Source organism: Mustela nigripes, chromosome 12 (assembly GCF_022355385.1).
Source record: "Mustela nigripes isolate SB6536 chromosome 12, MUSNIG.SB6536, whole genome shotgun sequence".
Classification (NCBI taxonomy): domain Eukaryota; kingdom Metazoa; phylum Chordata; class Mammalia; order Carnivora; family Mustelidae; genus Mustela; species Mustela nigripes.
The window spans coordinates 24,675,434-24,692,474 of NC_081568.1; the positions used below are offsets into that span (position 1 = coordinate 24,675,434).

At 39.7% G+C, this 17,041-nt stretch overlaps 1 protein-coding gene across 5 annotated transcripts in view; it reads right to left on the bottom strand.

Moving 5' to 3' along the window:
* Positions 1-17,041, bottom strand: part of DROSHA (drosha ribonuclease III) — a 119,960-nt gene that overhangs the window by 76,705 nt on the left and 26,214 nt on the right. For all 5 annotated transcript variants that reach the window (XM_059416946.1, XM_059416949.1, XM_059416950.1 and 2 more), the window contains 5 exons: positions 13,498-13,584; positions 10,118-10,204; positions 4,171-4,242; positions 2,328-2,409; positions 1,286-1,360 (listed from right to left, as the gene is read on the bottom strand). In XM_059416946.1, the coding sequence (XP_059272929.1) occupies positions 1,286-1,360; positions 2,328-2,409; positions 4,171-4,242; positions 10,118-10,204; positions 13,498-13,584 (403 nt within the window). The remainder of the gene's footprint in view (positions 1-1,285; positions 1,361-2,327; positions 2,410-4,170; positions 4,243-10,117; positions 10,205-13,497; positions 13,585-17,041) is intronic.

Below are 17,041 nucleotides of genomic sequence, written 5' to 3' on the forward strand. Positions count from 1 at the left end.
CAAGAGCCCAGGGAAGAGATCGAAACTGCAGCGTGCCCACTGGATGCGGCCTGTGGGAGGCTGGCTTTGGCATCAGCAGCTACAGCAGGGTACAGCAGGGTCGGGGCTAGAGGGAGTGGGGTGGGGCGCCCAAGCAAAGCCGGGCTGTGAATGGACCAAAGGCTGACAGGCTCAAACCAGGGTTCTGAGGCATAGGGGAGGTAAGGTCTCTAGACCCCAGGAGGACAAGAGGCATGAGGAGAGCATGAACATAGGGCTGACTTCCTGAAATTGCTGACATGTCAGCAACACATCACATTTTACATTCTGAAAAGATCCCCAGCTGGAATTGTGGACCACAGATGTATCGCAGCAGCTAATTGTTTTTTCCCCAGTATCAATGAGTGACCCAGAAACAGGACAAGAACAAGCAAACAGCCAAACTGACATTTCAACGGAAGGTGATGGGACTGAGGTTGCTAGAACTGAGAGACAGAAGTCAGAGCACAAGACTTAAGTGAGAAAGCAAAGAAAGGCAGCGATACGCAAGGAGAAAAGGGGATTCAGGAAGAAACAAAGGGACTAGGGCATGGGAGCGTGGATGAATTCAAAGATGTCTCCAGAAAGTGAGATGCCAGAATGAGATTCTAGAGATTAATTCATTTATGTGATGATTTTGCAAACAAAAAGGCATCAAAGATTTCATGAAACCCAGATATTTTTAAAGAACACAAAATACAACGCCATATCTCACAGCTAGACTCTTAAAAAAATTTAAAGCTTAAAATACTGCTTTAAAAAAATAAAAATAATATACTTATATATTTTAATTAGTGAGAAAATAACATTTTTCATTGTAAAGTGAATGTGTCAAAAAAAAACAGGAAAAAACCCAATAATATCACTACATTAATATACCTATTATTGCAGTAATTTTTAGTGTAGTTATAATTATGCTGCATATAAAATTTTATACTAATTATTTTCTAACTATATGCATTTTTTAGAGCAACATTTTTCCATGTTACTTTTACTACTTGCATGATATTTTATCAAATAGATTTTCAAAATTTATAAAATTTGTAAATTTATAAACCTGTCCCATTGCTCATGTAATTTGGGGCTACCATAAATTACACAGGGGTCCAAATCAAAACGTAAAATTTTGCATTTCATCCCTGACCTGAGAGGTAGATAATTACCAGGGTCAGAGGTGGGAAGTTGTCCCTACAGACTAAAAAGAGAACGGCAGGCTTATTTTCAGATGCACTATCTCACCGGGACACTGACAAACCAAAAGATTTACCTGGAAGAAATCTCACAAAACGTGGCATGAAATGAAATCTTGGGCAGCAGGGAGGGCTGTCTTCAAACAAAGGGCCTAAAGCAAACAAGTGAAAAGGAAAGAAGAAATAAATAAAACAGCCTTAGAAAGCAAACACTGTGGCTTAATTCCTAAGATTTATGATAACCACAAAGAAACACCACCGGAAAAGTAGGGACATAAAAAAAACACCACCCCTTCTTCTCCCCAACAGTTCAATCAATCATGTGATAACTGCCACAAACAGCCAATGAAGACTGCAGTGAGGGGACTACCCGAAGTCAGAGGAGAATAAAGGCCCCAAGGATATATACCTTGTGTATGACATACGCAGTAAAACTTTTTAAGAAGTCCAAAAATATAAAGATTTTTGTTATAGTTGAACTACTGAATGATATACAATGCTTGTGTTTTAATTCTTTTCTATTTTAATCAATACCACTGGGGGGAAAGAAACAAATACTATTAAAAACTTGGTTTGAAAAGCCATTCATCAACACACTGTTTTAAAAATAAGTCAGTCAATGTCTGCTAGAATACAAACACTTCCAAAGGAATGAACGATTATCTAAGAACCAAGATTTGAATTGATGTAGCTCAAAGTGTATATGTGTGTTTTGAAGGCTAACTGAAGTTCTATTTTAATATACTGTCATCTTGAAAGAAGCTTATTACAGTAAAGTTCAATAGATTTAAAATATTAACTACTGAGATTTTCTCTAGTGTACATAAATCAAGGTAATTACTCATAGTAACTGATATCATCTTTTTAGGTATCAGTTAAGTAATGGACAATGGTAATCTTAGGTAATGACCACTGTCAAATTTTATTAAAATTTAAAATAAGACCCATAAGAACTTATCACGTCAAATGATAGCAGCTGATTCTAGGAATAACATACTTTTCCCTGAATATTTAAAAAATAAAAGGAATTCCAACTGTCTCCCCACTGTTTCAAGTTTTTACATATACTACAACGTTCTTCTACAAGCATTATACTTTTCTTTAAATCTTGTTATTTACCTTTAAGATTCCAGTCATACAATTCCAAAATATCTCTGAACAGGAATAATGAAAAGAGTTCAAGTCCTTTCACACAAAAATTCTGAAAAATAAATCAAAATCAAATTACTGTATTACTGTAAATGTATATTGACTGAGGTTCCACTTGTTCTAGTCAAGCATCTTAAAAGTGTGTATTAAACCCATACTAAAACCATGTAATTTCCCAAGAAGTTTGGCCACTGTCCTACAACAGTTCATTGACTTGAGACATACATGAAGCAGGCAATACTGCCATTAGCACTCCTACAAAAATGTAAACTTAGTCCTTGCAAACATACAAATAAAACATGAAGTTTAAAAACTAAAATCTCATTGTATTTTTCCAGCCAATTAAATTTCAGAATCAGAATTTCCTGGGGATTTTTTGTTAATTTAAACTACACATGCACACGACACTGGTCGGCTCCTCTAGGTTTGACCCCTCATCCCACCCCTGCTTACTCTCACCCTTCGAACACACCCCGAATCACCATTACAATTACCATAAAAAGAGATCTTCTGTGCCAAAAAAAGTTCAAATTTTTTCCTAATTTTTAATTTTTTATGAACATATAATATATTTTTATCCCCAGGGGTACAGGTCTGTGAATCGCCAGGTTTACACACTTCACAGCACTCACGGTAGCACATACCCTCCCCAATGTCCATAACCCCACCCCACTTCTCCCAACCCCCCTCCCCCCAGCAACCCTCAGTCTGTTTTGTGAAAAAGTTCAAATTCTTAATAAAGGCAAATAGAGGGCTAAGAAAAACTACAAGACTTTGTACCAAAATTTCTCCTGCAAACAAGCTTAACAGATGATATATTTACAAGTGAGACTTGTCTCATAATTCTTCCTCCTACTTGTCTTGCTCAGGGTTCATAAATCACCCTGTGTGAGATCACGCCAGAAGTCATCAACTTTTACAATAGCAAATGAAGGCTTATGACCTTAAAAATCAAAAGGAAGCAAAAAAGCCCTTCTAAGCTGGAGAATGAAGGGGCGGCCCTTTCTCTTTAATTCTTTTTGAAAGACAGGTACAATTACCAGCACGTGCTCGGAATGAAACAGGTGCAAACTAGGCCTGTGTGTCACGCTCATCAATCCCCCTCAGTGCTCCACTGCCCACGACAGAGCTTCACTGTTAAACAAGGCTTGCAAGAAGAGCCAGGGGCTCAGGAAATCGACCCCAACTCAACAAATGTTAAGTGCACAAGCTTGTTTGCTGTCTAGTTGTTATTTCTTAGTGTGATTTGTTGACACCACTAAATTCAAGATCAGGCAATGAATCATTCTGAGATTCACATTAATCTTGCTTTGGAATTTTAAACCTCTTGCATATATTTAGATAAATCTGCTGCTGAGCATCTGCAATGAAAAACAATTAGGAAAAATATGTAAATAACATGGGAAGAAAAATGAACCAAGCATTGATCTTGTCATTGGAGATAATGAATAAGATTATTCCAACAGCTATCAGATTTGGTTTCACTGTTCTAATTTCCCCTCTGATAACGACCAGTAGCCAGAATCTGTCCTCTATCCAAAACAAACTGGAAACAGATGTAATGTTAGAATCAGCAGATGCAAGACGAGAATTAAGTTCAAAAATAGGTCAATAGAAGTTGAAAATGATCCAAATTTTAACCTTGCTCCTAGAACCATAGCTCACTGACCCTTTCGACAGTGAACACCATTCTTTGGGGGCATTCTTATGGCAAACAGCCAGAGCTGGCCAAGTTCAATGGTTTAAAGATTTAAGTGTGAAATAAGCAAAAAGAGCAAACTACATCAGGCGGTTAAGTAATCTTTTCTCTTACCTCGGGCATCATCTCCTCAATGAAATGAATTGTGTAGTCTATGTTGAACCTGATTACTTTACACAGTGGAATCTGCAATAAGAATGAGAGGTTCAGTTCTGTAGTTCCCTCCTGCAGGCTCCCAGTGCACATGTATTTGCTCTCTGGCCCACAAGGCCATGAACCAAATGAGAAGGCTTCACCTGAATCCAAGCTGCTAACAGTACTGAACATGAAGCTTTGACCACAACTGCAGGATATGAATGGCAAGAACCCAGCTAGCCCAGCTTCTATAGGAAACCTGCATAATGTTGGTGCTTAACTGTTTTAGCAGCAGCAACACAAAAACATAAGAACCCACCAAAACCAAACATATCACCTCTAAGGTACTGATAAAACCACAGTCAAACATTTCTTTTTCTCAGGTTTTCTTAATCTTTCAGAATCTTTAGCTCTTCAAGTAGATCAGGGATAGCAGGATGACAACCCCTCGGTTATGGATGCATTAGTCACCAAAGCGCACTCAACTCGGGCTGCGCATCCCGCTCTGTAGCAAAAGCAACCCTGGTAATGACGGTGCTAATAGCTAATACCCACTGGGCCAGGCAACGTCGTGCTGCTTCAGAGGGGCGCACATGAAAACACACCCATCAGATAGGCACAGCTACTATCCCCACTGTACAGGGGAGAAAGCTAAGGCAGTGGCATCAGGTACCTTGCCTAAGGTAGCTGGCAATAACATCTTGCTCTAGACCACAGCTCTGATCCACCTCTCATTACGTACGTGGTCTGATACTCAGGGTCTGTGTGAAAATGAAGGCAGGCCCAGAGGAAATAAATCCATATTTATCTTGTTCGGTCATCAGATGCTAGCCCCATGCCTACACATAATGGGTTTCCCATAAGTGTATTTTTCAATGAAGGAAACAATGAGAGAGAACCTGTGAGGTTACTAAAGTGGCTTAGCAGACAAGCTGGCAGAAAGAATAGACTCAGAAGCCTAGAGATGTGTTAAGTAGGTTTTCTGGCCATTCAATCTGTCCATAAGATGATTTTATATAGATCTAATCATTTTTATAAACCACAGCAATCAGAAAGAAACAACTTTAATTCTACCAGCAAAAGGAATGGCAAGAAAAACAAAAATAGTCTTACAATGCCATCTACTGGAAATCTTTTTCTCAGAAATAAAGTTTAGTTCTTTGGTGCTTTTCCCTTTCTCTCTTTTTTTTTTTAAGATAGTGGCTAATCTGAATGAAATTTATAATTAACTTTAATAAGAAATCCATTTTCAATATTGCAGTAATGAGTTCTAAATGAACTGAAGTGATATACTAAGGCCATGATTATTTTTAAGTTATTATTATAATTATTTAAAAATATTTGAGAATTCCAAATATGTGTACTATTCATACTGTTAAATACCTATCCTTTGTTAATAACCTGTGTTACGTCCGTAGTTACTCTAAAATAAGGCACAGCCCCTACCTTTTTTAAAAGATAAGGATCTAAAAAGGAAGGCAGGCATGTAAATAATAAATAAAATATAATGTATATAATGTATTAAGTGCAATTAAAAACTCATAAGCAAATAAAATAGTATAAAGTACAAAAGAACCAAAGAGAAGGTAACATTTGAGTTGAGTCTTCAAAGAAGGGGAGAAATTTTCCAGGCCATCCAGAAGAATTAAGTTGGGAAAGAACAGGTGTTTAGTTTCTAACAAGACGGAGAACAGGGAGCTGAGGGAAGACAAAATCTCTTAGCTGTTCAGGAGTGAAATACATGGAGAGAGAGAAGCAAGGAGGTTCTAGACAGGAAAAGTATGAACTATGTGATGCAGATCACATAAATTACATTAAGGATTAAGGACTTCTCCTTACAGCAATGTGAAGTCACCCAAGTGCTTTAAGTGACAGACTATCATAGTTTACATATTGGATGGGCTCTTATGTCAACAGTGTGGGAATGGTTTATAGTAGAGCAAGGCAAGAGACCAGAAGACCAGACTGGAGTCAGATCAAAAAGCCCAGGAGCCAAATGAATAGAAGACTGGAAGCAAGGGAGCAAATTTTAAACATGGGAGAGGTTACTGAATTATACAATGACCATTCTGATGTGGAAGTGAAAGATAAGAAAGAAGAGAGAAAAATTCAAGATTTCTGGCCTAATGACAAGATAAACCACAATGGCATTAATACAAAGATATTCATAGGGTGTCCTCCAGGTACCTCAAACAATATTCGAGGAAGAGGACAAGTTCAGTTTTGCATAGGTTGAGGGTGAGGTACTTGAGGGGCTATCAAGGTGGTAATGTCCAAAAGGCAATCTGAAATGTGTGTGGAGCACAGAGCCATGTCATAGCTATAAATACCAATTTGGTGGGAATCAGAAGATGTGAAGAAAAACTGTGGGTGAGACTGTATTACTCAGAAGAGAGCACCCAGAAAAGGACAGAGCCCTTGGGAAGTCAAGAGGCGGACAAAGAAAGAGCAAAAGTTATTCCATCCACCATGCACAAAAGGAACTCAGCTAGATGAATTATGTAAGGACAGTCATTTCCCCATATCGTTTCAACTAGATTCCCTTTTTGGGATTCCTTCTTTGAGCTCTTCTCTTGTACATACCTTATTTTCTTTTGGGCTCTCATCCATACCACCAGAACCCTTCTGAGCTACACAAATCTGGAAAAGCCAAGATCTTCTTTTCTATTCACTTTTATCTCTCTAAGACTCAAAGAGAACTTGTCATTTTTCTACATATGGCAAGCTCAATTTTTGAAAGATCAATGGTCACTCAAAAAATATAAATGCCTAGCATTTCCTAAAACTTATTTGAATACGACTGACTGACATTAACTCTTAGCTCATCCTCCCATAAAGAAACAAAGAACCCTCCAGAAACTTCTATATCGAACTCTACTACTTGCAGGTGCTGAAAGGCTAAATCCAGGGCAGTGAGGCCACTGGAAATGGAAAGCCATCTAAAAGCAGGGTTTTTTTTTTTTTTTTTTTTTTACGCTTTTGAGGATGGGATAAGATATTATGCATCTAATACATGTATCTTTATAACTTTATAGTTATGTTGTCAAAGTCCTTAATAACATCAGGTATTCTAAGTAATAGTAATTGTGCTATGTAAAAGGATAAAATGCTCCCAGATGCTCTATACCTAGCCAACAAGGCTTTCAATCCACTTCAATTCAAGATGATCTTAAGAAAACTTGTCAGAAGTAGATTGGTTGAGATTCTAACATTACCATCATTTGCATGCCCTTCTTGCTGATACGCTCTCTCTAGCAAGAAAATGAATCAGATCAGTAAAGCGATTTAATAATTCTTTTTCTGGGAGACTACTTCAAATTCAAGAGGCCTTTGATGGATCTGATCCCTATGAACTGTACAACATTGAGCTTAAAACTCGATTTATTTTATCAACACCTCTAACATAAATGATGAGGCTTATCTTCCCATTACAGAGTGAAGTTCTCAAATTTAGAGAACTTGAGTATTTATATAAAATATATGCCGAAGCCAGGAATTTTCAGTCCTATCTTTCATTTTGTAACAGTAACAATTGCAATTAACTGAGCATTAGCAGTCTCTTAGTGCCAAGCCTTGTGCTGACAGGCTTTAAATAACGCTCAAAGAATCACCTCTCTAAGGTCACATAAATATTAAGAACCGGTTTAAAAAAAAAAAAAAGAAGTCTGTCTGACATCTTATCCAAAATAAGAAGTGACAACATGGAGGCACCTGGGTGGCTCAGTGGGTTAAGCCTCTGCCTTCAGCTCAGGTCATGGTCTCAGGGTCCTGGGATTGAGCCCTGCATCAGGCTCTCTGCTCAGCAGGAAGCCTGCTTCCCCCTCTCTCTAGGCCTGCCTCTCTGCCTACTTATGATCTCTCTCTCTCTCTCTCTTTCTCTCTGTCAAATAAATTAATATATAATCTTTAAAAAAAAAAGTGCCAACATGTATGCCAAAAACGATGACAAACACTTTTCATGTGTCATTTATTTTTTGCAGAAACCGGTAAGATTGCTACAATACCTCTATCTTACAGATGAGAAAATCAAGGATTATAAAGATTGAAATGTCAAGTCATACAGCTAGTAAGTGAAATTCACTAATGTTTAAACCCTGGTCTCTCTGAAGCCACATTGCTTTCCTCCTTTGATTAAGGTGATCCTAAAAGTTAAATGAGATCTATTATTACTTCTAAGGAAATTAGAGATAATTTTAAATATTTTCATGGTAACTAAATTATTTATATTTGCAAGCCCACTGAGGGAAAAAAGAGAAAAATGCATTATGTGGGAGGAGCTAGACTAGAGGACCTTCAATGATCTTTCCCACTCTGAGATTATGAGCTCTGGTGTAACAAAGGTTTTGAGTGCCTAAGACATTTAAAAAAAAAAAAAAAAAGGCCAAAAAACCATCAAACTTCAAAAATTCTTAGTGCCTTTTCATAAAGACTGTTAAAGAATTGTCCAATACAAAACTCTATAGCTATGTGTGGTATGGGATGTTACTAGACTTAACTGTGATCATTTTCCACTATGTACAAATGTTGAATCATTATTACATAGTATACCTGGAATTAATATGATGGTATGTCAATTATATCTCAAAAAACATGGTCCAGGGGCACCTGGGTGGCTCAGTGGGTTAAAGCCTCTGCCTTCAGCTCGGGTCATGATCCCAGGGTCCTGGGATCGAGCCCCGCATCAGGCTGTCTGCTCCACGGAGAGCCTGCTTCCTCCTCTCTCTCTCTCTGCCTGCCTCTCTGCCTACTTGTGATCTCTGTCTGTCAAATAAATAAATAAAATCTTTAAAAAAAAAAAAAAAGGTCCAATGTGAAGCACTTTTCTATATTAGAGTCTACACTGGAGGTAGAGGTAATATGTATTATCAAACAATTTTATGTTTTTATTTAGAATGTCATCACCTTCTACAGAAAATTCTCTAGGATGAAATATATTGTGGAATAAGGAAAATTCCACTAAGAAAACAATTTGTTTTAAATTACTACCACTACTATAGAATCATGTCTATTACAAAGAAAAAAAGAAGGACAGAAAGGAATGAAGTCAGGCAAAAATTTTGTTCCTTACTCTCCAGTGGAACAGAACTTCACGTTTTGAGTAAACAACACCTAAATAACTTTTTAAACTGTGGATGTAATTTCCTATAACCAATTCAGAAAGGATTAAAGAACACTGTTACTTTGATGCAGATGCACCAAAGCTATCATTTCTTAAGTTCTCTAACAGCATCTGGACTGGGTAAAGTATACTGCTATAATCTGAGCTGCCAGCAAATTCTACTCTATGTCCAACTAGAATATAGAATAAGACAATTCCCAAGACCGTTAGCTTTGAGACAGCAAGATTTTGACTCACAGATACAGAACTTCCATTTGAACCAATTACCAATAAAGCAACTTTAATACTGGTATAAAAATATCACAGATCTGTATGTCAGACAAAAATCTCTTAAAGAAGATATAGTCCTGGGATTCGAAAACAGAAGAATGTAGGAAATTAATGCAGGTTCCAGATGACCCGAGCATAACTCTCTTTCTTTTCCTATTGCTCAAACACTAGATGATAGCTGCTCCTTAAAACTTTCCAACCTCCTTTTGAAGGACACCCAACCCAAAATAGCTTTGACACATTACTCCACAGTTTATCCTTCTTTTTCAATCTTTCACTCTCAAAATGTTATTCTAACACATGTTTACTTACACCATTTAATGTGGACCAAACCTGTGACTCATTAGCACAGATGTCACATCCCCACCCCCGACACACACTGCCGCAGACTTCCTGCAGCTCACGCAGAGGGACGCAAAGTAAATGTTACTTAAAAGTCAGAAGAAAAGAAATTTATTTTTGACTTTCAGAAACAAGAATTAAGGGAAGGAAGAGAATACAGGAAAGGAGAAAGCCAGCCAATTAGTACATACTTACATTGGTCAGGGGGGCATGTGCAAACATAGAAAATCCTTCAAAGATATACTCATGATCATCATATTCTATAACAGTTGGCCTGTCAGTCTAAAAGCAAACAGAAACACAACGTGTGAGCTTAAGAACACGATTTGCATGTACAGAAATCCATCGGAACACAAAAATACCAACAGGAGAAATGTATGGACTCCACAAGCAACGTGAACATTTTTCTAAACAACCAGGGAGAACTTTATACAAAAGTTTAATTTTAGGCGGAATTCTCTGGCTTCAGTAATATTTACATATTGAGACCATCAGGAAGGTTTATTATGGGTATCATAAAGGGGAAAAAAGGCTATATGGCTTTATTTTCTACGAACCTGTTTTATTTAATCCTACAATACTATTACATCTATTCTTACTGACTGTATTCCCGAACTAAGGAAAGTTCCAATAAGAACAAGACAATAGCACAGTCAATTCAAAGCTCAAAGTGGAAGAAGACTCAGCATCATGATAGTCAAGACTAGTAATAGCCTAGAAGGCCTCTGGAACCAGAGGCTCAACCCCTCACAGCTCCATTCCCAGGACCTCCAAGGAGAAGCCATCCCACCACATAACAGCAACAAATCAATTCCCACATGATGTGAAAAATTTTAATTATCTGAAAAATGAATCTGTAGTTAAAACATACAAATGTTAATTCAAGCATACGAGATTCTCTTCCTTATGCTATTCTTACAGACTACCATTTTTAATCCTAGATGTTAAATATGGAACTAATTATCAAGACTAGTAACCTAAAAGACACTTTTTTAAAAGGATTTTATTTATTTATTTGTTTCAGAGAGTGAGCAAGAGAGAGCGCTAGAGAGAGAACATGAGAAGGGGGAGGGGCAGAGGGAGAAGCAGACTCCCCGCCAAGCAGGGAGCCTGAGGTGGGGCTCAATGCTGGGACTCTGGGATCATGACCTGAGCCGAAGGCAGATGCTTAAATGATTGAGCCACCCAGGGGCCCTAAAAAACAGTTTTTTAACACAGGTACTGAACATTATTCTTTTAAACCTTATATATATACAGGGGTGCCTGGGTGGCTCAGTGGGTTAAGCGTCTGCCTTCAGTTGAGGTCACGATCCCAGGGTCCTGGGATTGAGTCCTGCATCGGGCTCTCTGCTCAGCAAGGAACCTGCTTCCCCCCTCTCTCTCTGCCTTCCTCTCTGCCTCCTTGTGATCTGTCAAATAAATAAATAAAATCTTTAAGCCCTATATATATATATATATACAAAGAACTGGAGGAAGGTGCTAAAGAATATGCTCATGTACATTAGTTGTTTTGTCAATATTACCATTACTTTCTATTTCAGTAATTCTAAATAAAGCTAGTGTAAATTAAATACAATGAAAAGAACTTCTGACAAAAGAAGGTATAGCCACTTTGGAAAACAGTTCAGTAGTTCCTCAAAACATTAAACACAGAGTTACCACATGATCCAGAACTCCAGGCCTAGGTTTGTACCCGAGAGACATCCACATAGAAACTTCTACACAAGGGTGCCTGGGTGGCTCAGTTGGTTAAAGCCTCTGCCTTTGGCTCAGGTCATGATCGCAGGGTCCTGGGATCGAGCCCCACATTGGGCTCTCTCTGCTCAGCGGGGAGCCTGCTTCCCCCTCTCTCTCTGCCTGCCTCTCTGCCTACTTGTGATCTCTCTCTGTCAAATAAATAAATAAAATCTTTCTAAAAAAAAAAAAAGAAAGAAAGAAAGAAAGAAACTTCTACACAAACATTCATAGCAGCATTATTCATGACAGTCTAAAAGTGGAGACTACCTAAATGTTCATCAGCTCAATTAATGAACAAATAGAGTATATCCACACAAGGGAATATTATTGGTCCATTAAAAAGGAATAAAGTTGGGGCGCCTGGGTGGCTCAGTGGGTTAAGCCGCTGCCTTCAGCTCAGTTCATGATCTCAGAGTCCTGGAATAGAGTCCCGCATCGGGCTCTCTGCTCAGCAGAGACCCTGCTTCCCTCTCTCTCTCTCTGCCTGCCTCTCCATCTACTTGTGATTTCTCTCTGTCAAATAAATAAATAAAAATCTTAAAAAAATAAAAATAAAAATAAAAGGAATAAAGTTTGGGGCGCCTCGGTGGCTCAGCTGGTTAAATGTCTGCCTTTGGCTCAGGTCATGATCCCAGAGTCCTGGGATCAAATCTTGTTTGGGCTCCCTGCTTAGTGGGAAAGGCTGCCTCTCCCTCTGCCTGCTGCTCCCCCTGCTTTGTGCTCTCTCTCTCTCTGACAGAGAAATAAAAATCTCAAAAAAGAAAAGAAGGAATAAAGTTATATGTTACAACATAGATGATCTTAATAACATTATGCTGAGTGAAACAAGGTAAAAAGACCACATTTTCTAGGATCCCATTCATATGAAATATCTAGGACAGGCTAATGATAGAGACAGAAAGTATCTTAGCTATTGAAGGCTGAGGGATATGATAGAACTGACTGCTAATGAGTACAGGGTTTCTTCTGAGGATGGATGATGAGAGCATTCTAAAATTAGATTGTGGTGATGGTTTCACAATTCTGTGAAAAGAATTCTATCAGGAAATAAATACATTTTAAATGGGTGAATTTTACAATATATGAATTATAACTTGATTAAGTTTTTAAAATATGTAATTATTAATCGTCTAATTTTGAAATTGAAATCTCTCAATGATAGAAGTAATAGAATTAATAACTTTCCACTGTGAAAAACAATAAAGAACAGGAGGCCAGCAGACAGTCATGCACACTGTCTAGGTGTAAATCCCCACTCGGCCACTTACTACCTGAATAATCTTCAGTACGTGACTGAACCTCATCTATAAAACATAGATTACTGCCCCACCTGTATAGTGGGGATAATAATTCTCCTTCACCAGTTTATTGTGAGAAATAAGTTAACACATGTTAAACATTCAGAGCAATGGCTGATACCATAGTCAATAAATAATTAGGTATTATTATTACTGTCATAAATACAACAGACTTTCTTGATTGGGTCACTAGATAATATATTAGTTATTCCCTGATTTTTAAGAGACAAGAAAGGTTCTCCACATTCTTCCACCTCCACAGTTCCAATGAAGAGCTCCAAAAGTCACAGCTATTATGAATATGGCTATTGTGAGGTACTGAAAACATAACTGATAAAAGGTATAGAAAGTAGTATAGTGAGAGGAAGCAAAATAAGAGTGATTATGAGAATGGCCAATTTTATCAACATAAAAATAACATTTTTTAAAGAAAATTTAAGAACTGAATTTGTACTGAGCCTATTCACATTTTAACCTATCTGAACACATCAAACTTATTTACATTTTAAAATAAATGAAATGATTTTGTTAGGAACTTACCAAAAAGTTTGTAGGAGGGGAGACTGTAATTCGATAGTGGAAAAGTCTGCCAGCATTGTTGGTCATGGGACGACAGGGCTTGATGGCCTGAGGGGGGAAAACAAAAGTGAGTTTAAAAGTAAAGTAGCAAAATATTTTTATTTAAAAACAGACTACATTTCTAGATTTGCATCTGACAAAAGAGGTTTTATGTGTGTTCCTTCGCAGGTTGGTAGGAAGAACAGCACCATTAACTAGAAGAATAAAAAAGGACCAGCTGATCACCAGGACTCAACATATTTCCTCACATGCATGCAATACAAGGGGTTCAGGTAACATGAAGATCTTTCTAGATCTCAATTTCTAAGACTATCTTCCTTTTATTTGTAACATAACACAATACTTGACCTTCGGCTAAACTCCCAATGTGCTTAAAAAAGGGGTGGGGGAATCTTAAAAGTAATAGGTTTTGATGGGGGGGGGGTGAAAGGACCATTAAATATGCTCAGTAAAAACAGAAGGGACCAAAAATGAAGGACACATAAGAGGCGGCAGAATAGAACAAGCACGGAATTCAAGATGGGAAAAAGGAAACAGAAACTGATGCTTTTTTTGCTCTCCTTTCTTGGATCACCACCAGGTTGACAGGGGCTTTGTTGAGGCGGCCTCATAGTTCAACTGATCCTCTGTCCAGTCCTGCTTACACATTCCTTCTCTCACAGGTAAAGTTCTCTAAGAAACATCAAGCACCCAAACTTCATCTTAGCAACTATTTCTGGAGAATCCAGGGTGTAGCTCCAGGAATGATCCAAGAAAGCAGGAGATAAGATAGGACTTTGGAGCTGAAATTACTTACCATCCACTGGCAATGAGGACCCCATCATGGTGGGAGGTGAAGTCCCCAGCATCAGATGGCAGACCAACAGAAAACTCCCAAAGATGATGACTGGGGAGGGTGTACCAGTGGAAGTAGGTGCGGTGAACCAGGGATGTAAGATTATGAGAGAACGTGTGCTGCCAGGATAACAGGATAGGTGGCTATTGCTAAGCACCCCTAATGCCCTACCATGTCCCTCAAACTTTAGTGTGCCTTGAAATCACTGGAGGGCTTGCTCTACCTCAGACTGCTTGCTTCCCACCCTTAAGATTTCTGATTCAGCAGATGAGGCTGGCTGAGAACCCGGTTTCTAAGGAGTTCCTAGGTGAAGCTGTAACTGGAGAACCACTGCTCCACAGAAATGTAACAGGAGAGGGGGGGAAAGGCAACTGGAAGCCAGACGGACTGCTGGAGGCACACAAAGAAGCTGTCCCCTGCACTGCCAAGACCAAACCCAGGGACAGAGATGGTTGGACTTCAGAGACAATTAACAGCCGACAGGGTAGATCTGTTATGCCAAGGGACAAGACCTGGAAACCTGAAATGAAGACATACAGGTTGTAACTCCCCAGACCCTTCTAAATCATCCATCCCCTCAGAGGTGGTCCAACCCTGTCTATTAAGAGCAATGACTCAACTGTATCTAAAGGCAATGGAAGACCCTGCAAGGCAACACTGCCTCCCCTCAAATAGTCTCCCCTCCTGGCCAACAGGCCTACAGTTAGGGTCACTTCACAGCATAACCCAGCTGGGGGGGGGGCGGTGCTCCGAGGAGAGATTATATCTCAAAGGAACTGCAAGAACTAGCCCGCATGAGCCAGCAGCAGGAGGCTGCACAAGACCGGACGCTGAGAGTGCTTGACCAAAAGCACCAGAACATAAAAGTGGTTAGGGAAGAGTTCACTGACTTGTGAGCATTCAGGATTCGGGACACCAGATGCCAGGACCCCCTACTAGGATGTCTCCTAAAAGCATGAAAAAGCAATGGTCCACAATAAGTGTAGTTAAAATACCAAAACTGCCATGACAGAAAAGGAAGTAATTCAAAGAGTCAGGAAGTGGGCGCATTAGAATGGATATACTATCTGTGACTAAAAAATATACCAGATTATCATATTCCATGGGAAGGCCCTGAGGACTTGTCAAGGCCATCTACTAGGGGCCAAAAGGAATGTGCTGGGGAAGGGACACCAGCCTCACTAGGAAGATCAGTGGTGGCCGCCTCCGCAGGCCAGGGCTGACTGTAAGAGAGGCTGTCACAGAGCAGAGCTTGCTGACAGCAGTGGGGATGAAAGGACTCTGAAACAGGGGAGTCAAGATGATGGGACTTAATTGTGAGAAGCCGGGTCTCATAGTAGCATCATAACCAGCAAGATCCAAGTGGCAACTAAAGGGGTCTGGCCCACAAAAAGTCATGGAAGCAGTTCATAGAATACAGCTGAAAAGAGTAATACTTAGTTTGTACCAACAGACGAAATCAAGAATGGTTAACCAAGGGCTGGAGATAGGTTGCTCCAATAAAGTCATGACCCCTTTCCCAGTTCTAGATCTATAATAGGAAGGGCCCTACAACACCATTGCAAGCAAAAATGGTCATGACAACCCTGTCCTCCCCCAAAAGGGCCTATGGCCATGTACCCAAAACACTGTACACGGGGGAAAGGGGAACCGAGATTGTTCAAGGAATATTGGACAGAGCATCTGAACCAACACTGTTACTCAGAAGAGGCTGAGTACATCACTTCAGTACACATTATAGAGTTGGTGATATGAAGCCAAGGAACAAAAAAAAAAAAAAAAGGAATCTCAGTCAAGGTCTTGTTTCCAGTAGGTCCCCTGCATCCACAGATCTGCCCAGGAGGCGTTTCCCCTGGCCCCTGAAACATTTCATTGGAACTGACAAAATTGGTAGAGGCACCACCCCACACAGTCCTTATTCTGTGGAGTAAGAGCCATCATAATGGAAAAGGTGGGCCTCTGAGAAGCCATCGAAATTCTACCATCGCTGACACAGGCACCAAAACCAAGATCACTCTTAGGGGATGGTATAGGATCCAAAAGACACAGGGGTGACAGTGTTATCATATCTTTAATTCATCAATCTGGCTTCCGGGGGCGGGAGGGGGGGGGAGGATCCTGCAGGATAATTAGAGACTACCACAAGCTCAGCTGTGCCATACACTACAGTTCAGAGCAGACTCGTAGGACCTCACATGCAAAGTGATTTGCTGAATATATTCTTTTCCATCCCAATAGAATGAGGATAAGACACAGTTCACATTCTATTCTCATTCACAGAGAAAGGACATTTACAGCTTTGCTGCCAGGCTGTCCTACTTCTCCCACTCACTGCCCCAACAGTCCAGGGCGCTCTCGACCTTCTGGACGTGCTGTGGAACATGAACCTTCACTGCATCTGTGACTCGATGTTTATCAAACTAAAAGCCTCGGCAAAGCACGCATGCTCCAGAGGGTATGGGAGACCCCCTACAACGATTCAGGGGCCTACCACAGCCACAACCATTTTTAAGAACCAGGGATCTGAGTGCCAAGACATCAGTCCACAGTAACAGACAAATCACTGCATCTTCCACCTCCTACAGTGAAGAAAGCACAGCACCAGGCAGGCCTCTCTGGGAGGCAGGCTAACCCCCACCTTGGAACACTGTGCCCACCCAGTCCTGGAGC